Source organism: Microplitis demolitor, chromosome 3 (genome assembly GCF_026212275.2).
Source record: "Microplitis demolitor isolate Queensland-Clemson2020A chromosome 3, iyMicDemo2.1a, whole genome shotgun sequence".
Lineage (NCBI taxonomy): Eukaryota > Metazoa > Arthropoda > Insecta > Hymenoptera > Braconidae > Microplitis > Microplitis demolitor.
In genome coordinates, this window is record NC_068547.1 from 7,129,691 (window position 1) to 7,156,224 (window position 26,534).

At 29.7% G+C, this 26,534-nt stretch overlaps 1 protein-coding gene across 2 annotated transcripts; it reads right to left on the minus strand.

The window, feature by feature from the left end:
* Positions 1-21,203: 21,203 nt before the first annotated feature.
* On the minus strand, positions 21,204-26,166 carry LOC103572672 (forkhead box protein K1). Of its 2 annotated transcripts, none has more exons than XM_008551382.3 (6): positions 26,066-26,166; positions 25,013-25,922; positions 23,590-24,366; positions 23,220-23,479; positions 22,116-22,215; positions 21,204-22,054 (listed from the first exon to the last, which is right to left on the minus strand). In XM_008551382.3, the coding sequence occupies exons 2-6, from the start codon at positions 25,372-25,374 to the stop codon at positions 21,886-21,888; spliced, it is 1,668 nt and encodes a 555-aa protein (XP_008549604.1). In that variant the 5' UTR covers positions 25,375-25,922; positions 26,066-26,166; the 3' UTR covers positions 21,204-21,885. The 2 variants fall into 2 exon arrangements, with proteins under 2 accessions (XP_008549604.1, XP_008549602.1); XM_008551380.2 differs by having other exon boundaries at positions 26,037-26,143.
* Positions 26,167-26,534: the final 368 nt, after the last annotated feature.

The following is a 26,534-nucleotide window of genomic DNA, read 5'->3' on the forward strand; positions in this document are numbered from 1 at the left end:
ATATTCCTAACTCTATTCCTTCATAATTTTTTTCACTTTATATTGATTTACACAATCGACGTAGTCGATTTAATGATTTTTTTTTGTACGTTTCTCCATATTTTGAAAATTTTGCTTACTATCACAAAAAAGACATTCAAATGAAGGAGTTTTAATTTTTGTCGGGTAACGATCGTTACATATGGATCGTGATTCAACTATCAGAAATCATTTCCCTTTATTAATTCTTGTTCTTATTCTTTTACCCTGATAGGTCACACGTACTCCACCAGACTCAAAATTTTATATTGAGATTTCTTTAAATTTTCCGCTGGTATCTGTATAAGTGCATACATGGTGAATGAAAAAGAGAGAGATTGACAGATGGAAAAGCATACCTGTTTCTCTTTCTGTCTCTCACTTTTTAAAGGGCAGCGCTAGCTATTCCTAAGCCTACTCGGGAAAAAATGATCAGACATGAACAGGCATGAGTCTTCAGGCCTGATCAGACATGAAAAATAGCCATGCCTGGCCAGGCATGTTCATGTTTGTTAATGCCCATCCAGGTAAAAAATTATAGATAAAAAATGGCCCTATATAATTATGTATAACTATATACAATTAAATATAATCATTTCTATAAAAATAACAAAATCGGGCGTGTGCAGGATTTGAACCGTGAACCTTGCGTTCGGAAGCTTAAGGCGCTACCCGTTGACCTAAGAGATTGACTTGAGATGTATATTTCGTGGGAACTTCAAGTAATAAAAATCTTATACGTGATAGATTCTTGGTCAACAGAATTTTATATCTAATTTATCAATTACTGATTTATAGTTCTATGAAATAATGCATAAGTTATATATAATTATAACTATATATAATTATAACTAATGTATAATTATAACTATATATAATTATAAACATGTCAATTTGTCCAAATAAAGAAACACTTCTGTAAAATTTAAACCTGCTGTCACACTGCAAATCTTAATTCAGTAAAATTAAAATTAATAGTATCAAAACCTACTGTCCTAATTTATCATTTTTACTACATTTTTAATTTAATTCCATACATCAGGCTGGACCAGACATGGATAGGCATGGACAGGTATGATCAGGCCTGAGTGTATTTGACGCTTCAGACATGAACAAGCATGGTCAGGTATGATCATTTTTTCCCGGGCTGAGCATATTTAACGGTTCAAACATCAAGCCTCGGGACTCTGTCCCTATTGCATCCTTATGGACATGCGTCGACGTGATAATTAGTCATGTGAATATGGAACTATGATTTATGTAGTTTCATTATAGACGGGGAAAAATGGGAACCGCAAGGCTGTGGACGAAGAGGACAATTCACATTATCTCAATACTTCTAAACTTTTGAACCAATTTTTGAATCTGCTCGAGGGACTGTAATAGACTCCTCGGTGGACCCAATATTACTCAAAAATCAAAGTCATTCATCTGTTTAAAAATTACAGAATATATAGATACACAAATGTACGTGAGTACATACACACTCGGACATCATCTTGAATTTAGTCAGAATAACTTCCTAGAACCTCAAAACGTCAAAATTTGTTAGAAATTCGATTTTCAAAAATCGGACTGAAATCAATAACTTCCTTTTTTTTTAATTTTTAATTTCATTAGCGAGAAGTTAAAAATACTTTTCTTTTTTTCTAAAAAATTGTGTTTTATTTTTCTCCACTTTCTCCTTAGTAATATTAAAATGAGACATCCTCCTATGATAAGTTTGGAATTGTTCATAAATTCATCAAGAAACGATTTAATTTATTTTTTAACTTAATCGTACTAAAATATATTGTATATGTCGTATAATTGATTCTTTTAGGCATTTACTGACTCCTATTATTACAGGATTTTACTCGAAGTCATTAAATCAAAATCTTTTGAAAGATGTTAGTACTAACGTATACAATGCCTAAAATTAAACTATTTCGGTTTCTTTATTACTACAACACAGTGACGCCGGACTCGTGAGAAGCCTCAGCTGGCCTGTGTGGTTCTCTATGACTTACATCCTTATAGTGGTCTCGTTAAATCAAGTTATTAATGATAAATCAGCTTGTGGTTTAACATTATTCTGCGGTAAATTCTAAGAATACCTCGTAAGCTTCAGTTGTAAAAATTATTTAATTATTAGTTCAGTAATTTATAAAATTGAAAAATTTGAAATGCGTCAATGATTAATTATCATAATAAATCGAATGTTTATAATTATTTTATTTTTATTACTAATCATAACATACCATAGTAAAAGTAATGAGAGCTTATGTAAATGTATGATATTACAATTCAGGTACAGCAAATTGAGTTTTATCGAATTTCTGAAGAGGCACGTCCAGGATGTCTAGAAACTAATGTATTAGTTGGTCTGGAAAACGACAAGGGTTACCTAGTGGCACATGCTCGCAATAAATTTTCATTCCTTACTCTGGCCAAAGAGTTTGTTAATTAATCGTATTCCCTTAACGTTTAATTAACTAACGTAGTAATACCATTACAATTACAACTACGATGTTTTTGTTAATGAAGTAACGTTAACAAGCTTACATTTTTAATGATAAAAGTAAAAGAGCAACAAAGAATAATATTAATCACTACATGCTTAACAGAAAAATGGTATTACGAAAGAGCTCTATTCAATTGTTGAAAATAATACATTATTTGATGAGTTTTTCTAGAGAGACTATTCTGCAAAAAAGTATTAATAATTTATCATATATATGAGTATGGTTTGCCTGTATCTATATATCACATACATAGAGAAGTTGTGTGGCTGTCGCTTGAGACTTTGGTCTGAAACTTGGGCAACTAATTGCGACTAGCAATTTGTCACACGGACAAATTGCGGCTCGTCAAGCAGACCCACCCTTTCTGGTATACCCAGCATCTACTAATACCTTTACTTTTTTTTTATTTCTCCAAACTCCTGTTGATGAAGTTCTCTCTTTCTTCCTCTCATGATAACCAACAGCAGCATGTGAAGGTGTGCATATTGAGTCAACAGAACTTTCTGCCTCCGCAATCGTAAATCCAGTTTGCCTGAGCCATTGATTTGATGTCGGTATTCAATCCTACACTACTAATGGACATACTTATTTATAGACCAACAACAAAAAATGTAGACTCTATCAGGCGAATATAAAAGAATTTTACCTTAAGAAATCTATTCTATATTCTGTATCAGCAAAAAATGAGCTAATAAAAAATAGGTTAATTCTGATCGCTTTTAGCATGTAGAAATTTCAACGTCGTTGTTCCAATTCTAAAAACTGATATTAAGGGCTCAAAATTAGACTGAGTTTTTATGTTATGTTGGAGAATAAGATTTTTAATAAACGATAAAGACAAATGTTCGTTTCAAACAGAGTATTCGAATATATATTCTAGTGTCAGAAAAAAAAAAAAAAAAACAAACAATAAATAGGATATACTGTGTTACCATCAAAAAAGGTACTCATCACTCTGTCAAATAACAGGAGTACTCGTGCCGAAATCGCTTCCAACATTGGAAGATAACAGTTCTGAAATAAGTTTCTTACCAGGGACACAACAACTGATGGGCGCGATCTCTTGGCGAACATCGAACTACTACCGCTGCTGCTTATAGCACCGGTGACTTCCCTCTCCTACATATATATATCTTTACTCCCAAGTTAAAAAATAGTTCTTATTCCGAGGAAATTTATTGTCTTCAAACAAAAAAATGTAATATTGCTTCAAAAAACTAACACATCTTTCTTAAAAAAAAATCTCTCTTATATTGAAAAAAAAAAACTCTTGAAACAAGTAAATATTTTTTACATAATTATGTAATAAAATTTAATACATAATTATAGCAATTATATAATATCATATATAATTATATCTAATTATCTGTGATTTTTTTGTGGCATTATATATAATCCTGTATGGTTATATATAATTCGATATGGATCATATGTAATTCTATATAAATTACATATAATTATATAGAATTATATATAGTTTTTTTACTCGGGTATAGAAATACAATTTCAATACTAAACATTGAATATTGAAGTTGAGTAGAAGTAACAAGAAGCATTGCAGATAATAGGCATTGTCCAAAAGCCATTGTTGAAGGAATTCTGGAAAACCTTAATAACGCTAAAAATGCGTCTCGAACGCTCGATAACGTGACTATTTGTGGAATAATACATGCCATACATTCTTTAAGACTTACTGACGTACAGTGTAGCCTATAAGAATCAACCCAATATATCTTTGAAGATTTTAGTCTGTTAAATTTTATTTTATATACTTTCGTTGTGCAACAGTCGTTCTATAAATTCAATTCAAACTTTACAGAGATTCTGTTAAGATAATGTAATTCACACGATTGCCAGAGACTTTGGCTCTATAAAATAACCTTTTGGCAACTTGCCCAGTAAACTTTCACGCTTTTTATGCAAGACTTCACTTTTTTTATCTTTTCTAGTAATAAATAATCAAAATTGATTGGTTTTTTCCACACAATACTATATAAGCACAAAATTAACTTAAAATTCTAATATACGTTATACTATATTTAATGGCAACATAGATGAATCATTTGACTAAAAATCTACTTTTACTTTTTCCAAGATTTCCATCACCGAATATTATGACTACATTCATAGTAAATCGATATGAAAATGGGCTTGTATTATGCCATAAGCTGATCAAATGCAAACTGAATAATGCAGTGATGTTCCTATCCATCTAACACCTTTTTCATATTTATGCCTACAGGGTTTAATTTTTCTTCGCGTTAAAAAAACAATCATCCAGTAAGCTCTACTTTCAATAAAATTAAATTCATGTCTGTTTGTAAACTTAATTATAAATGTGGCAAGGTTTTAAATAAATCAATATTTCATGTTAAGATGTTTTGAAATATAGATTAAATTAACTTTATTAATTTTCGAATTTATACTGACCTAATTAAATGAAGAATAGTGTCATAATTTCTCATTAAAAAGTTTCTATTACGTGTGAGTGCGTAATGTATTTCATTTTGTGATATGCACCTCACCCAGGGGATATATATATATATATATATATATATATATATATATATATTCCATCGCTTGAAGCATATTATTCTGACCGAATATTTATGGAGTATAAAACAGACCAAGAGACATAATGAAAAGAGGATGATAAATTTCTAAAAGATAGGAGAAAGAAAGTAGTATTCATGTTTGCGACTGTAAATCCTTGGAGAATATAGCTCAAGAATTTTTCGATTGCCGTTGAATTATATTTTCTATGGATTCACAGGCAGACGGAGTGCCTGATCGACATGGATATATACGGAACATGACGCTAGAGATAAAGATCTAATGAGCTTTTCAAGTAGACTACGAAATTTCGCCATCTCTACGAAAATTTGCACGGAAATGAGTGCAAGGGAGTTAAATGATATCCGCCCACCCCATGTTCAAACGAGCTTCTTTATTTTCCATATTTTCTTTCTCAAGACGTTCATCTTTTTTCTTCTTTTTTTTGTCATTTCGCGCACAGTAAAGTACTGTGCATATCATAAGCCATTCTCAATTCCGTTTTTTTATTTCTTTCCATTTTTCATTCAACATCGAAATGACAACTTTTCTTGTCTTAGATTAACCAAGCCAAAATAGATGCACCTAAATTCATAATATTAAGGCAACAGACTGCAATTATTGTTTTTTTTTTTCTTTTTTCTATTATGTATGACAAAATGTTATTTCAAAAATCTTCTTATTTTCTTAATTATCAGATTACTTAATACAATAATTATACCACACGGAAAAAATTTATGGTAACGATTAAAATATTCAATGGGAATAGCTTTCACATCGTATAGGAACAGGTGATTTTGAAATATCTATTATGGGAATAGATTATGGTTAAAGTTCATACATAACAAAAAAAAGTTTAACTTAAATCGAGAATTTTTTTTTCTTTCAAATTGAATTCTTGCTTTGAGTTATTCTATTTTTTTAATTCAAAAAAATTTTTGCTTTTGCATTAAAACGAGAAAAGTCTTCATTTAAAATAGGACTATCGATCCCAATACTGTTAAATATGTGCTTTGTCTAATTTGAATTCCGTAGTATTTATATTTGGCAACACCGTGTAAAAGCAAATGAGATAGAAGTATGCTTACAGTAAATCTGCATCACTCAAAACATAAGATCATGCGCAAAATCTATTGTGAAAACATCTTCACAAACAAGACGCAGATTATAAAGTTCTAGAGCTGATTAGATTTTGGAATCAATCCATAATGTATATTCCAAATTATCCAAAAAAAACATACTTTCTAAAAAATTTTATTTTTGGAATATCTCCGAACACACTTTACCGATTAATTTCAATTTTTTACAGCTTTTAGATATGACAAGCCGCGTCGAATGCTACCTTGATGATAAAAATCGGTTCATCCGTTCAAAAGTTACAGATATTTACATAAATACATACACTTGTAAATATCTTTAAATTAGTCAGAATAGTTTCCTACAACCTAAAAATATCAAGATCTGTTATAAATTCGATTTTCGAAAATCGGACGGAAACTAATACCTTCCCGAATTTTTGAAAATTTTCAATTTTCTTTGCGGAAAATTAAAAATACTTAATATTAAAGTTTAGTTATGTGATATTATATATTTTGTAATATGTTGCTTACCTCAGTGATACCCCACACACCACATTTGATGGATTTTAAATTTCGCGCGTGTCATAACCTTCTTGGCGATATTGCTACATGTATGTAAGCCACATTTTTCTTAATTAATTACTTTTATCACAAGCTCTGAAACTCAAATTCTGATTAACCAATATTATCTAAACATTTTTTTCTTACCGTTGATACCACTTTCTTCGAAATATGAATGTCCCATTTTATGGAATAAAATAAACTATGTGATTTCCCATAAAGATCAATGGTAAAGAAACATTTTTTAATATTAATATCTTTTTTTCAGTTCTCTGTAAACCTTTAAAAATTTTATTGCTTCATTATCTTATAATGTTCCAATATAACAAGTTTTATTAAATTCTGAACGTCAATTCTAAAACTGATCGTACTACTTTAAGTGTTTTATTCTCAGTTGAAGAAACTTATTCTCTAATCAAAAGTTGTAATGATTTAAACGAAATTCTTTTATTCTTTGACCAATAGCGAGGTATAGAGGGACATTTTCGTATCGGTGTATCATATATAGCTTCGTAAATCACGAAAAAGTAAATCGTAGACCAAAAATTTGCGAAGTGAACGTGAATTAAACCTGGAGTGAATATAGAACAGACGATTTTTATTGATTTGATCCCCTTACACGGAGAAAACAAAAGTAACCATTGCTGCGCAGAACAGTAATCCAATCAATGAGCGTGTTTGGGCGAAAGATTAAGTTTAGTACAAGGATAATTTACTATTCTTATATTTATTTGATTGACTGGATATATAACTGATCGGCGCAGTAATGGTTACTGTTCTTTTTTCTCCGTGTAGTAAAATTCTCTCCGATCCCATCACCTTGCTGAAAAGCTTCCCATTTACTCCATTCGCGAAGTGACTTTTTGTTGAACTTCAAACTCCAAGAGGCGAAGTGAACCCGGATTGAAATTAAATTCATACTCACTCCGGATTTTTACAGTAAAACGCGATAAAAATTAAAAAAAAAATTAACCAAAACTATACATATTCTTAACAGATGAATCAATAATACATAATAAATAACTTTATTGACTTAAATATTAAGCATACAGAAATACTGCAAACTAACTCAGTGGATGTCAGCGTTTATACTGATTAAATTATATGCTTCAACAAATTTAGATTGTTAATGTAACGAACTGAAATGGAGCTTGTTACACATGTAAACATAGATAGTTGAAAACAACTTCTGTGAACAAGATTCGCTTATTAGTGCTTAATGTCCATTATTGAAAATAGAGCGGAAAGTGGTAAAACAAATCTCCTATGAGGGAAAAATACCAACATCATTATCTTTTTGTTTTTACTATCAGTGTTTCTTATGAGCAATCGTCAAAAAAGTATTTGATACCAATATGATTGAATCATTAAATATTAAATTCGAAATATGGAACAAAGTTAGCGCTCTAAAAAAATAATAAAATAAAAAACATTCCATCAGTAGCCGAAATGGAAGTAGATTTCATAATATCTATAAGTATAAATACATATGTATGTAAAATGCCACCTGGCAGCCAGAATGGAAGGTAGATTTTTCGAAAGACGTTCTCAAAATTTGTAATTCTTATAAAAGCAGTGAAATTTATTATATATCGAAAATCATATCAAGTTAAAGCTCTCCGTAAAAATGTTATTGGCGTAAAACGCCAACTATCCACATCCGGGAAAAACGAATCATATATGACCATATATGTGAATTGGCAATATATTGCCAGATATGACCATATATAGTGCTATAGTTTCGAAAAAAAATTGATAAAATGTATTCTAAAAGTCTCTGACGTCGGTCATTATTTATTTTCTTCGATAGAAAAATCGGGGCGTTGGTTGGGATTGATCCAGAGTCTTTTAGATTCAAAGTCTGACGCGCTAACCACTGCGCTGAGTAATGAACATGAAATACAGAGTTTTTTTTATTTATTTAAATGCAGATGAATGAACATAGATGACCATATATAATGTGTTTTTCTCGGAATTCACCAGAATTACTTCGAATTTTATTAAACTTTTAAAACCACATGCATGTGTAAATCCTACTTCGCAAGAAGAAGTAGATTCCCGACAAAAAAAAAATTAGACCTACCTAAATCTAACCAGAACAACAAAGTTCGGAATTTTCCATGATTTCGATCTGCATTGATCAAATTAAATGGATTCAAATTAATTCAGACTTTTGAAGATCTCTATAATCTATAATTTTTTAAAAAATTTTATTTTAAAGAGCTTTGAAATTTCCATAAAAATCAGAATTTTGAGTTGTTTGAGTTTAGGGATTTTCCGTTTTTTGTCTTGATCTTCGTAGACAAAATGAAAAACCCATGTCTTCATAGATCTTACTTATGTATAAGATTTAGATCACCGTAGATCAAAATAATTTGTTCTCAAGTTCTTGTGTGAATTACATCCATAGTTATATACGAATCATATATGGTAATAGGTTAAAATATATGGCTTGACGTAAAAAAAGTCCACAACTTCATATACAATGAGAAAAATTTTATTTCTCACTTAGAAATAAGGGTGCAGCTATAACTAATACATTAATACATAATTATGATAAAAAATTAGCAACAAAAAAAAATACTTTCGCTGGAAACGAAGCACCCTATTAAGTATATATCCCATTGCAGAAGAGTTATGAAATTTTAAATGAACGACATTATTTTCAGAATATATGAAATTTTAAACTTCAATATCATCTAAATGAACGGATTTACGAAAAAAAGTGTAGGAAATCTTTTATAAAGGAACAGCAATTTTTCTACGAAAAAATTTATAGCGCTTATTTGTAACAATTTCAAACAAAAATGCCAATTTTTTTAAACAAATCAAACTGTGAGCTTTAATATCTCTTAAATTGTTGTATTCACGACAAAAACATATGAAAAACCTTTCTCGAAGAAGGGTCAATTTCCTACTGAAACATAATTATTTGTAGCTGTACAATTACATATTTAATGACTGAATTATAGTAACAGCAGAAATTCAAGAAAGGATATTATGTTCAATTGTTGATAGCTAAATAAATCATCATTCATTCACAATTTTGCCTATTAGTTTGGTTCTTATGAATATATATTCAGACTAACATGTGGATTGAAATTTAATCTTCATTTTCTCCGAATTCACTTACGATTTTTCATAGTGTATGATCAATAATTTCAAAAATTGTTTTTTTGTGTGTGATATTCTATTGATAGCAATAAATTATCTGTAATCATAAAATTGAAGGTTCAGAAATTGTGATATTGATAAACGGGACACTTTAATTATAAAGTTCTGACAAACATTTGATAGTTTTTTTTACGTTTATAATAAATTGAATTACCTAAATAGACAGTCATATGTTTACTAATCATGTATAAATAATTTTACATTATATAAGTATTTCATCTGCACAAGTTGAATATCAGATTATATATAGACACGATCTCTTTGGTGTGATGTAATATCAAGAGCGAACATTAATTTCATACAATCATGAATAGTTCTACATTTGAGAGATGAAGCTTCAAGTCTAAGTGAAATAACTTACCTGGCCTCTCAATTATTCTGTACTCGTACTCTTGTTCCATTACATTCGTCTTTTGCTCTCGCGGAGTCATACTAGACTCTAGATTTTCTATCTTACTCCCATCCTTCTCGACATCTATTCCCTCTTGGAACCTTTGAAATCGCGTGTCATACACTCATCTAAGATTCTGTTCATACGGGTGGAAGACGTCGCGCTCAAAATATTCTCAGCATCCGGCAAAGGACTTCTTGATCTTATATGCGATTCTTGCATTGACAATAATATATATATATATATGCATACATACATACATACATATATGTATACAGTAAAACACGACGATTCGCTAAAAACTACTAAACGTGTTTTCTCTTTACTGCATTTACAAGTTAAATTATTCCAGGAACAATTCAAGAATTTGCCAGCTAATTACCTTATTTTATGTCTATTTCCTTTTGTGTGAACTATGTTTGTATAGACTGTTAAGATCAAAAGGGTAATGATTCGTCTGTGCACATTCAAGATGCATTTGTACTTGCATTATTAGTCACGAAGGCAAAATGAACAAAATATAAAAACACTAAGCAAAAAAATAACTTATTCATCAATTTTTTACTCTAGTGTACTATACATAACGATTTTGTATATATGTGTAAGATTTAATGGAAATATTTGATCCTCAGCGGAGTTCTTAGTAGAAAGCATAGCATTCATCTCTTTACAGGTTCTTCTCGAGCCTTTTGTCAAGCTTGCTGGTAAAAATCAAAAGCGGCTTTTATGCGAGCTCGAGCGTTCATCACTTTACGTACATGTTTTTTAGTTTTGCTTGCATTTTTAGGCTTACTTTTACATATACGATTTTTACAAGCGAAAATTATTCACGTTATACATAAGTATGTTTCGAAAAGTGACTTTTATTTTATTAATATCCATACTCTGATTGATTGTAGAACTAAATCATTTAATCATGTTTAATATGTATTATGAATATTCTTACACTATGAAAAATCGGGAGTGAATCCAGAGTAAATACGGATTTTATTTCAATCCGCATTCACTCCAATCCGGAGTTTTCATACTTAAACAAATTTGTATTTAATAGAAACAGCTGTTAATCAGAATCATAATTATTTCAATAAATAATTAATTCAGATATTTATTTTTAAAATAAATTTTTAATCAAATAATTAATTACAGGCCATCTGCAACAGAACAATAGAAGCTTCTATTTTTCAAAAAAGCTGAAGATAAAAAGTATTTGCAAGAAAAAATGGCGACGAGGGTCACCCCATAAGACACCTTACCTGTTAAGACATCTACCCCCTGATTAAAAAAAAATGATTTGTAGTAATTCAAAACAATTTAAATCGACTAATATATAGATTTACACTTAACATGGAGTAAATCATTTTTCTTAATCAAGGCCTCTATGACATCCGGTGTCACCCAATAAGAAGTACCAACAGAATTATATCAGAGTTTTTGTCTGTTTAAATCACATCTGGATGATAACCAGGCGCTGACACCGAAATCTGCTATTTGAACAGCACCGCTTCACCCTGTAATATATAACCAGCTTTTATATCCGTAAAGATAATAACAATAATAGTAACAATATTAATAAAGTATTTGCGCATTGATGTACGATAAATTATTAATATTGATTTAATAAATTACTCTACCTGTGTATTTTTCCACTACCTGTAAAAATACTCAAGGCTTTTGAGGACTTTCCGAAGTACTGTTGCAATTTTTAACTTCATCAAACATTTCATGTTTACAACTGGTGGTTCTTGTCTTATAAATATAAGGTGCCCTTTTTCAATACATATTGATTATGTGTAACTACGAAAATAGGATAATGTATACGAGCTAACAATCAGGTACTGTGATAAAATATATGATAATAATTCAACAGAACAGAGCCGAATGATGTCAAGTACGTTCTCAGTATAAATTGAATAAGTTTATAAAATATATATATATATAAAAACATCAGGAAGTAATATGAAAAAAATTCATAGTGCGTCGATTGCTTCTAAGTCTATTTTTTCCGGGTCTATTTTTTCCAGATCTATTTTTTCCGATTACCCACTATATATATACTACTCTTTTCGAAACATTATGTAACCTTCTCTCTCCCAAGTTCTCTGAGCTTTCTCTTTGTTCGTTTTACTTCTCGCACCTCTACACATATACCTCCATAATTATGTATTATAATGCGTGGTCGACTATTTTTCCATTCTTTCGCATCATTTCTTCTATTGTTTATCCTCATCTTTATCCTTCTTCTTCTTCAATTCTTATCGTTTTCCCGTATTTAAACTTTTACATCTTCAAATTTCGCTCATTTGTCATTAAAAACATTATTTCGATAGTCTCTTGTATAATCGTCTGAAATTTTCATTAAAATTTTATTTTACACTAAAAGTTTCAAAGACATTTTTACGACAGTCGATCGTGTAGCATTGCCGTAAGCCGATGAAATATGTTTACTCGAATTGAAGATTTATTACCCGATTATTTTCGTACGTGCATGGGATTTGCTTATGTATATATATATATATATAACCTTCAGCAATTTATCTACAAAGATAATAGTAGTATTATTGTATTTTAAATGTACACTGTATACATAACAAAGATATTTCTTTGGCAGAGTATTATTATATGATATTTTTATATTTTTCTCAATGACAGATTAGAAATATAAATAAATGCTTAACTTTGAAGTGGATCAATAAAATTCACTTGAAATTCCAAGGGAGTACCACATTGAGTAGGACGTTGGTCTGAATCTGAAAAAAGTGAGAAGGATAAAATATTATATAAGTAGTGGGTAGTAGGGTGGTTGGCTGGGTAGTTGAAGAGATCTCGAAATGTATTGCCCAACCACAATTGCTCACAGTCAGGAGTTATTCAGAGTAGACCGTAAGCGGCTTTAATTTTAACAACGAAATGCTTTTCCAGTCGACGAGCGCGCGACAGCTACCGGTGAAACGACCGGACGTGGGGGGAATCAATTTCACAAGAGGCAGTTACGTCGACGAGGGATGGGTGTTTTAATATTTCACGCCTGTCTCCGTGCTATGACTACCATACGGACAGCTTTACTACTGTACTTGTACAATCGCTCTTATTCACCCTTACTTAGATGGTAGTTGCCAAGTTGCAATATAGTTAACCATTCAAAAGTGGTACTTGAGCCCTCAAATTAAATTTTCATTGTATAATTTATAATACAATAAAAATAATTCAAGTATAAAATAATTATATTAATATTATTATGGCAACCAGTGCAGCCAGATCATGTGATATTTTTACCCCTTTCCGCGGCGAAATAGCATGAAGTGTAATGGCAGGAGGGGGTAAAAATATCGCAATATCTGGCTGCACTGATGGTAACCATAGTCATAAGGAAGAGCTAAATATTATGGCAATCATTACCATAATATTATAGTAACTTTTACTATAAATTATGGTTATATTCATCATGGTGTATCATAGAAACAATTACTATAATCGTATAGGAATAGTTCCCATTCTATAGCAGGTTTTTTCCGACATGCTGGTTTTTTTCCAATTGTCTATGAGAATTACTTTATAATTAATTAATGAAACGGGGTTGAAGTCCACCTCCATTTGACGGGAGGCCGTTTCGTCACCCTTTTGGGCATACACGCGTTGCGTATCCACTACCTTCTACCATAATACACTTATCGAAAAAATTAAAGGAACAAGAAAATTTTATAAATTTTTTAGTGGTTTTTGGAAAGCTGTATTTATGTGAAAAATGATCGTATCGAAACAATTAAAAAAAGGAAATTGAAGCTTGAAATCTCTATTAGTTTAAAGATCTTCCAGCCAAATAATTTTTTAAGCCACGGGTTTTCCGGAATCGTAAGAAATACTGCGAGACAAATTTTTTTTATTTTTTTGGTTTTGTTTTTTGGGTCTATGGGATCGGGAAAATTTTTTTCAGAAAAATCAATCCATAGTTCGTTTAGGAAATTTATTTAGCTCCAATTTACATTTTTTTTGTTTCTTTGTACAATTTGCTGCTGAGATATCAGCCCTCAAATGAAAAAGGATCTTTTTGTCTTTGATTATCGATATCAATCTTTTACACATGAGTGTCTCTATAGCAACCGCCAGTCAAACTAAAGAGTCCCCATTTCATGTACCTTAGGTAGTGATGTGAAGCTGGCAGTCAGGTCATTTTTTGACCGTCACGTCATGCTCACAGGACCGTCAGCGGATCGTTCATAAAATGATGGACCTTCACAATTGTGGTGACATCTTACAAACGCCTTTCTAACTTTCATACAAATTAAAATTTAGAAACCGCCATTTTCTTAGAAATACCACGAGATAAAAATACAAAGGGAAAAATAAATTTTTCAATCATTTGCAAAAAAGATTGCGTCTTATCATCTAACTGGTTGAGATTTGACAAAATTCATGACCAAGCCCAAATTTGTGACCAAAAATTTGATGACGGTCACAACTAATCTAGCTAGATGTGAGGATGTGACTGACCAAATTCATGACAAAAAAATTCTTAACGGTCCGAAATGACGGACTCTGAACGGAAAATTTGTCACGGTTATTTTGCATTAGAACAGGCTCGTCATTGAGATCCGTCGGTCACAAACCGTCTTGTGACCAAAACTCAAAATGACGGTCATTCCGCATGACAAGTCGTGTCTCGTGTCTATCTGTGACGAGGAGAATTCAATTTATTTTCCATAGATGGCGATGCGGATTTTGTCTTTTCGGTTCCAATGGTATTCCCAGCAATCGCCGGCCCTGATAGCCAAGTTGGCGAGAAACTGACGAGAAACTTGCAGCCGCAACTGGAACCAAGTTGATCGCCAACAGTTGGTACCTCCAATAGTTGATAGACATTTTCTGAGAAAGTTGGTGGCAAAAGTTGTAAATCCAAAAAGTTGACGATCACTTTCTGAGAAAGTTGGTGGCAAAAGTTGGTGGCAAAAGTTGGTGATCATAAGTTGACGGTAAGTTTACTTTCAATTTCCTCAGAAACTTGCATTCCAGTTGCGGCTCCATACTGCCGCCAACTTTCTGAGAAAGTTGGCGGTAACTTGTAGCCAAAAGTTGCAAAAGCTGAAGTTGTCGATAACTTGTCGTCAAGTTGGTCGGAAACTAATGAATGACCAACTTTTTCTCGATCAACTCGTGTTATCAGGGGGGTTTTTATTTTTGATTTAAAATTTGTTGATATATTATCCAACAGTTATCGGTAAATTATCGTTGTAAATGATAAAAAAGAGCATTTTCTATAATCTTTAATTTCTACACTGACATCCAAGTTGGCATCAGACTGACGACAATCTGCTGCCGCGACCTATCGTCAATTTGGGCGCAAAAATTGTCACTTCCATAAGTTTAAGATAACGTTCTGAGAAAGTTGGTGGCAAAAGTTGGCATACATTAGTTGACGGAAAGTTGCCATCAATAGTCTCAGAAAGTTGGTGATAGGTTATGGCAGTAGATTGTCGCCAACTTTCTGAGATGTTTGGTAACAACTTGAAGTCAACTGTTACTAAAGCTAACGGTGGTCAAAAACTTGTCGTCAAGTTGGTCGTAATTAATGTCCATCAACTTTCTGATCAGAAAATGTAGTTATCAAAGTACAAAGTACGGTCAAAACTTGCACTTCAATTCTTACAGTCATTATAACGTCCCAATACAACGGTAGATTTACGGCAAGTCAGAATTTCCGTTTGACGTCAATTTGCAGTCAGAGTAGCTATCCGAGATTTTCTGATAGTCAGACTCTCTAATCAGAAAGTTGGTGTGTACATTAGTTGCAACTAACTTGATTAAAAGTTGTCACCAACTTTCTGTTATAACCGGTGACCTGTTCGCTGGGCTAGCTTTTGTTCTGGCCTAAGGTTACTTTAATCAACTTAAATCGTCATTTCGGACCGTTAAGAATTTTTCGGTCATGAATTTGGTCAGTCACATCCTCACATCTAGCTATGTAGATGATTTGTGACCGTCATTAAATTTTCGGTCACAAATTTAGGCTTGGTCATGAATTGTGTCAGTCACAACCAGCTAGATAATTTGACGTATTCTTTTTTGCAAATGATTGAAAAAATTTTTTTTCTTTTTGTATTCTCATCTCGTTGTATTTTTAAGAAAATGGTGGTTTCAAAATTTGAATTTGTGTAAAAGTTAGAAAGGCTTTTGTAAGATGTCACCACAATTGTGACGGTCCGTCATTTTATGAACGGTCTGCTGACGGTCTCTTGACCATGACGTGACGGTCAAAAAATGACCCGACAGTCAGCTTACTTCACATCATTAGTTATCAGGGATATAATATTCAAATTTAAAATAATTTGATAATACTAACAGTTCAATTTTCAATAAGAAATTTGAAGTTCACCGGAATTAAAAAAAAAATATCATTAATACATTACAAAATGAGATGTTTTACTGTAAATACTTTCATTTTTTCCTTCTTATTTAATAAATAATATGCACATTAATTAGAATAAGTTTTAAAAGATTTTTTGTGAATAATTTAGTAAATATGTTTTAAAATCATAAAGAATATATCTGAGAAAAAGAAGTTATGTGACTAAAAACAAAAAAAAAGGTAACAATCTCGTAATTTGATTATTCTATAAATATTGAATCTAAATTTGATATTATTAACCAGTGATAAATTTTTTTTTATTTTTTTTCTTTGAATTCTACATAAGAAAAGTATTTATTTTTATTACATTATTTTATTTGTAAAACATGATGCTACGTGTTATCTTACTTCTTTGTTTTAATTTTATTTAAAAATTAAATTTATTATTAATTTACATATTTTGTTTCGCAGGCGAACAGAATTATAATAGCTATTTTGGCTTATGCCGATTATTTATTTCTATAATAATCTTATTAGTTTTTATAGTACGAATCTACGTACTCGTTTATTGTATTTATTGTACAAGTGCAGTCTCGAAGTCTACATAAAAGACTCACAGGCCTATAAGTCATTATTATTTATAATATTATAAAAATTTTTTTTTTTTCATAAAAGTATTGAATTTATTTTATTTTTGTTTTTTCTTTTCGTATTGCATATGTTTTTTACTTCAATATAATTTATAATAAAAATCAATAAAAACGAAAAAAATTAATGAAAATCATGAAAAATAAAAATTATACGATTAAATAATTTATTAAATCGCGCAAAAATGGAATTAACATAAAAATTATTGAAGTCAAAATACAATGATTTGAATATTGTAATAAAATTGTAAATTCCATATTTAATATTCAAAACTGAATTTAAAAAGTCAAAATAATGTAAAAATTTAAAAAAATGATTTATTTCCAATTTAAGCTGCACTAGCAATTTACTTAAAATTTTTTTTTTATTTTTAAGCTGCTTTAAACATTCTCACTCATTTTGAAACTTATTGTGTATTTTTAATCATAAAAATATGTCACTTCGTTTATATTTTATATATATATATTAGACTGTCGGAAAAAAAATTTATTTTTTATTTTAATTAAATTTGTGACAGTAGAGCACTACCTCTCTGCTTCGCGATCGAGGTGTGCAGAATACATCTTAAAAGTTACTTCTTAAAAAAAAAGAATTCTCCTAAAATTTCAACTTTATATCTGAAAAATTGAGCTTGCGCACGGGGGTGGGGGTTCTGTTACCATTTAAAATACACTGAAAAAACTTTTTTTTCTATTTTGTAAATAACTATGTCAAAAAAATTTTTTTCTGATTTTTGAATTCAGCAATCTTGTAAGAAATTAAATTCTCTACAAATAAGATCTCTTGTGTCGTACGCTGGAAATTAATAGAACAAAAGGTGTGGAGGTTGAAATTTAGCGGGAAAAAGTTGAATTTTTAGGATGGGAAAAAGAAAATTTTTCTTCATTTTTTCTTTAATTTTACAAAAGTCTATTGTAATTAAAATTGATGATTATGGTTTCTTGTATTTATGTTCTTTAGGTTTTTAATACTTAAAAATAATATTAGACTACAAAATTTTTTCGAAATAATTAAATTTTTCTCAGCTTTAGAGCTCAGCTTTGTAACTTCCTTTTTATGAGCTTTATTAAAACGACTCTAAGGGCCATTTCCATAGATAATTCAATTTTCTAAAAGAATTTTAATAGCAGAATAATAATAAAAAAAAAAAAATTCCTGCTAGTTAACGAATAAAAAATTTTTTCAACCTAAAAATTCAACTTTTTCCTCCTAAGTTTCAACCTCCATAAGTTTTTTTCTTTTAACTTCAAGCGTATGACACAAGAGATCTTTTTTGTAGAGAATTCAATTTTCTAAAAGATCTCTGAATTCAAAAATCAGAAAAAAAATTTTTTGATATAGTTATTTACAAAATAGAAAAAAAATGTTTTCGATGTTTTTTAAATCGGAAAGGGAACCCCCCTGTCCTCCATGCGCCAACTCAATTTTTGATATATAGAGCTGAAATTTTAGGAAAATTTTTTGTTTTATTGAAGTAACTTTTGAAATGTATTTAATTGAAATAAAAAATACATTTTCTTATGACATACTCAAACATATATTAGGGCGTTATATATTTGAGCGATATTTTTTTGCCCTACCTGAAAAACTAATAATTTATAAAAAAAAAAAATATTCCCGCCTAAAAAAAAATTCGAAGTCAATTAGGGGATTCCCTTATTAAGAACAGTTATTTAATCCATGCTAAGTGTATATTTATATATTAGTCTATTCGAATTGTTTTAAATCATTTCAAATTGTTTTGAATCATTTCAAATCATTTTTATTCATCAGGGTTAGCGCATCACAAAATTCGATTTCTCATTTAAATAACATGAGAAAAAAAGTTTTTTAGTTCGGAACTTTTTACCTCGACAATAGTTCATTGTCGGATGAGCCCAGCATACATTTTTGTATGGAATTTTTTAACGCTCTACAAGAAACGTCTCATCATTTTTTGATAAATACATCTGTTCACAAGTTATTGGAGCTCGAAGTCGAGTTAAAGAAAATTTCGAGATATTTTTACTTTTCCGGCGAAACTATCGGACTCATCACAAAATTTCATGAATTCTTTTTTGTAGACAAGTATATTTTTTACAAATTATCCCTGATAAATTTTTTTAACATTCTGCATTGTTTTCGAGTTATTTCCATCTGAATGCCATGCTCGTGAAATTGATCAGAACACTATGTTTTGGAAGCTTGAGATTCAAATTGAAATAACTAGAAAATTATGCGGAATCTGAAAAAACTTTATGAAAGATAATTTGTAGAAAATAAAATTGTCTACAAAAAAGATTCTATGAAATTTTGTGGTAAGTCTGATAGTTTCGCCGGAAAAGTAAAAACAATCTCGAAATTTACTTTAATTTGACTTCTAGCTCCAATAATATTTGAACAGATGCATTTATTAAAAAATGAAAAGAGACGTTTGTTGTAGAGCGTTAAATTCTATACAACAACGTATGCTGGGCTCATCCGTACAATGTGCCATTGTCGAGCTAAAAAATTCCAAATTAAAAAATGTATTATTTTCCTATTTTATTTAAATGAAAAATTGAATTTTTCGATGCGCCAAGCTCCTACTGACTTATAATTTTTTTTTAAGAGGGAATATTTTTTTTCTTCTATAAATTATTAGTTTTCCAGGTAGGACAGAAAAAAAAAACAATCTCCTAAATATGAAACACCCTAATAAATAAAAAAAAACAAATATATATATATATATATAAACTTTTTTTTCCTCTAAAAACCTGATACAAACTGTTTGCCTGCGAAAAACTGTAAGTGTGTGACAATACTTCAGTTTTACAATTTCGAAAATATTCGTTTTTTAAGGTACTCCGTCATTAACGAGATTCAAATTTATACATATATATATATACGTATATATACACATATATATTCTATGTGGTAAAGTGAAGTATTACCTAAATAATAATATTTAGTAAGAGCCTAATTATGAAATGATGTAAAGTTCTTAAAATAATAACTAAATTATATATATAGCTTATATAAAGCTATGCATATTTACAAATATATATTTAATTTGATTGTAATCACGATCAGTCAAAAAAAAAAAAAAAAAAAAAAAAAAAAAAAAAAAAAAAAACAATCAACATTCGGTTTCACCGGTTCTTAAATTTGATAAGAAGTAAATAAATTTATCCTAATTTATAGCGTGAAAACTAGCATTGCCACTACGAATTGCAATTTGAATAACTGCTATTTGAGGCAAGGTATATTTCTTTTCTTCTATAATTGTATAAGTTCTTTGATCATTCAATTACTAGTCTTTTTTTTTTTTATATTTTCATTTTTTTTGTTTCAGTTTATTATTTTTTGTTCATTTAGAACAATACACTTGTGTGACTTTTTTATAATACAATTCATTAGTTCTTTTACTAAATACTTTGATAAATAATTTGTTTATCATCATTCAGATGACTGAAATATATTTTATAGTTTATGAAAACTTCCGTGATCAATTTTAGCATTGAAAACATAATTATTAAGCAATCTTTCCTTTTTTTTTTTTTTACAGTTTTAGATGTTGACAATATTTATACTTTTACATTGCTTTTAAGATTTAATTATTTGTATTCAAACAAGACTATGTCTATATTTGTAAAATATACAAAATGTTATTGATAACATTTGAAAAATTGATCAATATCACAAATTATTTCTTCAACGTATGTTTATTCATACGATAAGAATTAAATTTATTTTCGTCTTATTTTATTTCTTTTTATATATTTTACGTTTTTTTTTATTTTTTACTTTTTTCTTTCAAATGAGAGTAGTCAAAATATATGTTACTTTTTTTTTTTTAATTATGTTTCAATATAAGTAAAATATGAAAAATTTGTTCTATTTAAAGTATTATAAAAAAAATATAATTTAAAACAAAACAAATTAATCAAATTGTTTATATTATTTAAATTTCTATTTTGGTCAAATTAATAATCGTTAAAATTAAATTAGTTCAAAAAATTGAATAATAACCTAATAAATTAAATTGTATGACGCTTTAAGCTTACTACCATAAATTTTAATAAAACATTTAGAACTTCAATTAATAATAAATGTTTATAATTTGAATTATAAAATTTTTTTGTTTAATGATGCAAATATTTTTTATACTTGCATAATATATAACTGTCATTATGATTAATTGAATTAACAAGCTTTTAATTTTTTTTTTTCTTTTTTTTTTTTTTTGCATTAAACAAGGAATCGATTAAGGCTCCAGGCTATTATAGTCAGACAGACCATCCACTCGGAAAAATAAAAACACATTTGTCTTATCCATTAAAACTTAATAAATTTGATCTAGTATATTGAAAAAAGAAATTATTTCTTACAAATAAACTACAAAAAATATTTTTTTAAAGACTATTATAATAACAAATAATTTTACAATATCACGGCCGTTTAAAGACAATTATGTCATAAGTATAATAAGACCTAAAGAAGAAAAAAAAATAAGTTTGAAATATATAGTGATTTTCAATCATATAAGAGGTAATTATTCGTTATAATTACAAACGAGCGGAGGATTAGTCTGACAATAGAAAATTAATGTCATAACAATGTTCTACATCATTAGAATAAGACACTAAATGAATTGATTCAGTGTTCGTCTACTTCATTAACGCGTTGTCGTTTTTGTTGTTGATGGTCTGAAGGCTCCGGACTCTCGACAATCGAAAGTGGAGCAGGAGATCCAGGGGAACTATCTGGTTCTTCATGAGTTCTTTTACTCATTCCAACACTTGTGTCAGGACCAACAAATGTACCACTAAAAGACAACATGATAATAATTATATAAATGAAAATATATATATAAATAACAAATTTACCTGTAATTATAAGTTTGAACAATAACAGGAGCTGGACTATATTGGCCAGCAGGCGATAACATTTGTTCTTCCATTATATTTCCTGGCACCACGTATTTATCTGTAAACATAATCATACATCATATTAATTTTACTAGCCGTATTTTACTATAATATGAAGCACTTTGCCTCAAATCGGATAATTTTTAAATTTTAATAGTTTATTTTATTGATTTTGAAATATTTTTTTGCATCTACATCGGTTAATTCATTAAAAAGTTATATAAAGTTCACACCCACACACACACGCATACGCACCCTTACAAACACTCGGACATCATTCTGAAAATAATCGTAATAATGTTTTAGAACCTTCAAACGTTGTCTGATAAATACTCAAATTTCTAAACTCGGGGTGAAAACAGCTGCCTGAATTTTTCGAAAATCGTCGATTTTTATAGTGGGAAGTTAAAAACATTCTTTAATTGTTAAAAGTGGGTTTAACTCTGATTTTTAAAATTTTAATCATTTTTTTGAAATAGTGTATTTTTTTATTTTTCTAATAAATTTTTATGTTAGACTTTCATCCATTTAACAGCTTTAAGAACCACAATAAAGGTAAATAATTTTTTGATAAAATAAATTATTATAATTTTGAAAAAAATATATATATTTCACAACAGTTATTAGTTTTAGTTATGACTCATGAAGAAATAAAAACTACCAAATTTTTAATAATTAAAAAAAAAAAATAGGAATTTCTAAAAACCTATAATCAAATTGGTTTAAAAAAATTTTAAATGGATGGAAGTTTGAGACAAAAGTTAATTAGAAAAATAATTTAAAAAACAAAATAAAAAGTTTCATTTTCCAGCTAACAAATCGAAGCTTAAACACATTCAATAATTAAATAAAAGTTTTCTAATCTTGTTTGTTACGTTTTTCTAAAAGCTATGGACGAAAAATAAAAAATTAAATCTTGTGAATGACTTGTCAAAAAATTTATAAATTTACTTGAAATTCTTTTTCAATAGGCTCCAAATGGTCTCATTTGACATGGAATGCTCTATATATATCAATGCAAATTATAGTTATGATAGTTATAATTAATAAAATTAATATTACCTTCTCTAGAAGCATCACCACCAATTCCATTAGTAACAACTGTAATTTGTTGTACGAGACGATTTTTATTAGAAGGCGCTGGTGGTGGAACATACGGATGGCCAGGTGAGCCGGGAGCAGATTGACTCGACAACTGACCAGCTGGTGATGAAACTGAACTGTCTGGATAAGATTCAGGCCCTGGAGAACCTTCTCTACTTAAGCATTCAGGCGTCATAATACCACAAAGTCCTACGTGAGATGGTGAGGCTGGCGCGCTCCTATTAATAAATAGTAAAAAAAAAATAATAATAATAATAATAATATTAAGCCAAATTATTATTTGTAATGAAATAATATACAACGTATAAATTTAAAACAATTTACAAACCTTGAAGACAAACCAAAAGGGGCACGGAAACAAGGAACACCACGCTGCCTTCGTTTTCTAAAAGCTTGCTCAATAAGCTTAGCCTCTGATTGAGGATCTATCCTCCAAAATGAACCTTTACCAGGTTCTTCTTGACTTCTAGGTACTTTAATAAAATACCGATTCAATGATAAATTATGTCTAATTGAATTTTGCCAACCTTTATCCGCAGTTCTATAGTATGGATAATGTTTGGTAATATAAGAATAAATGCCAGAAAGTGTAAGCTGTTTGTCTTGAGCTGATGCAATTGCTTGAACTATCAATTGAGCATATGAGTACGGCGGTTTCGACTCATCTTTAGATGAACTGTAATGTCCCGTAGTGCCATTAGGACCAGATGTACTACTATTCCGATACCGTGAATCACTACCAGACTCAGGACTCATTTGTCTACTCGAACTCTGACCAGAATCTTGACGATCACTACCAGAATTTTGAGGATCACTAGCAACTGCTGCGGCATAAGCAGCAACCATTTGTAAATCTGCTGAAATATTTCGTCGACTTTGACCAGCTCGAGGACTAGCTGGACAAGAATTTGCAGCACTAATTGTACCTGTTGGAGATGGAAAAGGACTACTGTATCCTGTATCAGGAATATTAATTCGCAACGGTGGTAATAATGCTCCTCTTTGTTTTGGTGGTGATCCATCACGAACATTTCCTGGTTCTTGTTCATCCACTAAAGATTGAAATACAAGTCTTATATTTGTACTGGGAAATCTAAATGTACATCTGTAAATAAATAAATTAAATAATTAATAAATTTATTAAAATAATTAAAATAATAACATTAATGTACGGTATTGATATTAAAATAATAAATAAATAGATAAATATAACTGGTTATGTGTTTGAAACATTGTAAATTAAATTCAAGGTCTTCACTCATTAAGTATTTATTATGATGAGACCACAGTACATTGCTACATAATTTCAAAGTCATTGATTGTTGACATAATTAAAATTCAACAGAATGAAAATAATTGATAAGTATATTTATTTTTAAAAATATATCAATTATTCCATATTTTAAATAAATATCAATTACATATCTATTTAAACTTATTGATATAATACATTGAACTTGAAGGTTACGAAATATGATCTAGTTGATCATAAAACTTGTTAACTGATGAACGTTAAATCACGTGGCTAAAACTTGGACAATTAAAGATCCCCAAATCACGAATAATAACAATGATCATATGATTACTAAAAATTTAAATTATTTGTTTACTCATGTAACAATAATGGAACATAATAATAACATAAACGATAAATAAATAACATATAGATGGAGCAATAAACGTATATACACACTAACGTCAATAGTGGTATAGTTAATTTACAAAATACAGAATACCGAATGTTTACTTACGATTTAGGTAATTGAAAAGCAGGCGCTCCTTTACGTTGAAAAACACCATCAACAAAAACTCCGTTCTTACCGTTGCACGTCATGAAAAAATATGGATGATCATAAAATATTTCCAAGTGCCGACGTGAAATAAAACTTGAATGGCCCATATTAACATCAACCTCACCACGACTACTATTTCGCCCAATTGTGATTCTTCTTTGACGTACCATGTACTCAAATTCACGACCCTCTAATCGTGCAATTGGTGTTACTTTTGTTTCTGGATTCCATTGCATTCTCGTTGGACTAGCCGGTGCTGATTTAAGAGCAAGAAGCGCCCATGCGTCACTCTCTTGAGTACGTGAATATGTTGACGACATCGTGGCAAAGCCACTAAAAACTATCAGTACACCCTAGTGTACTTAATTTTATTATTTTTTAACTTTTTATTTTATTTAATATTCGTAACGTGTTTTATAACAAATATACACGCACGCACGCACGCAGCACTCGTGTGTCTATTTCTTCGTAATATGGCCGGCCCACCCTGTCCCTGTCCCTGTTGTCTACTGCTATTGGTATGATACTCTCTCTTAATACACAATACAATAGCGGATGTTAACCCACAAAACAGACACACAAGTTTCGTGTTTCTGTTCCTGTACACTGCTTCTCTCTTACCGTACTGATTATTTCTATCCTTTATATGTGTGCACATCCCGCGTGCTTGTCATCTCTCTCTCTCTTTTTCTCTCACTCTTTCACTCTCGATCTCTCTCTCTCCCTCTTTTACTCTCTTTATTTTTGCTGATCTGTACTCAAGTCTGTAAACTGGATGAAACACGCACTATTATTTCTCTCCTCCTTGTTTATCCACAATACGAAACGTGGGTGGTCACCACGTGACACTAATTTTCATTACCGCGATCTACAAAATTATTAAAATTTTTAAATATCTCATTATTTATTTAAATAATATTTATTATCATAATAACTAATTTTTTTTTTATTTTCATTACTATCATATATACTTAAAACTTACTATTTTATTTGATATATTTATTTTTATACCTTGTGTATCAGAGTAAACGTAATATGTACCTTGTAGTTTATTATAGAATAAAACCGGATGCTATTGAGACGCCACATTAATCGGCCATTGGAAGTGACAGCGCGATATTTAAATTGTATCCTTTATAAATTATTCTTATCAATTAAAACTTATTTATTAAAGATTTGTTATTGCGTGAATACTTTTACTTTATTGATTATTTCTTTTTTTCATTCAAAATAATATTTGAATTCAATTAAATTATCAAATATTTGTTTTTTTCCACTTAATAGGTGAATATTATTTGTGTTTGTTAGGACGTTGTGTGTAAACACTAGGTTACGTAACACAACGTAAAACAACTGACAGTCTTTATCGACCAATGAATAAAAAAAAAAGAAAAAAAAAAAGATTACTTAAAAAATGTTGTTAATAATAATATTGAAATTCAGAATAAGAAATAAAAAATTGATTTTTCATTTGTTTCAT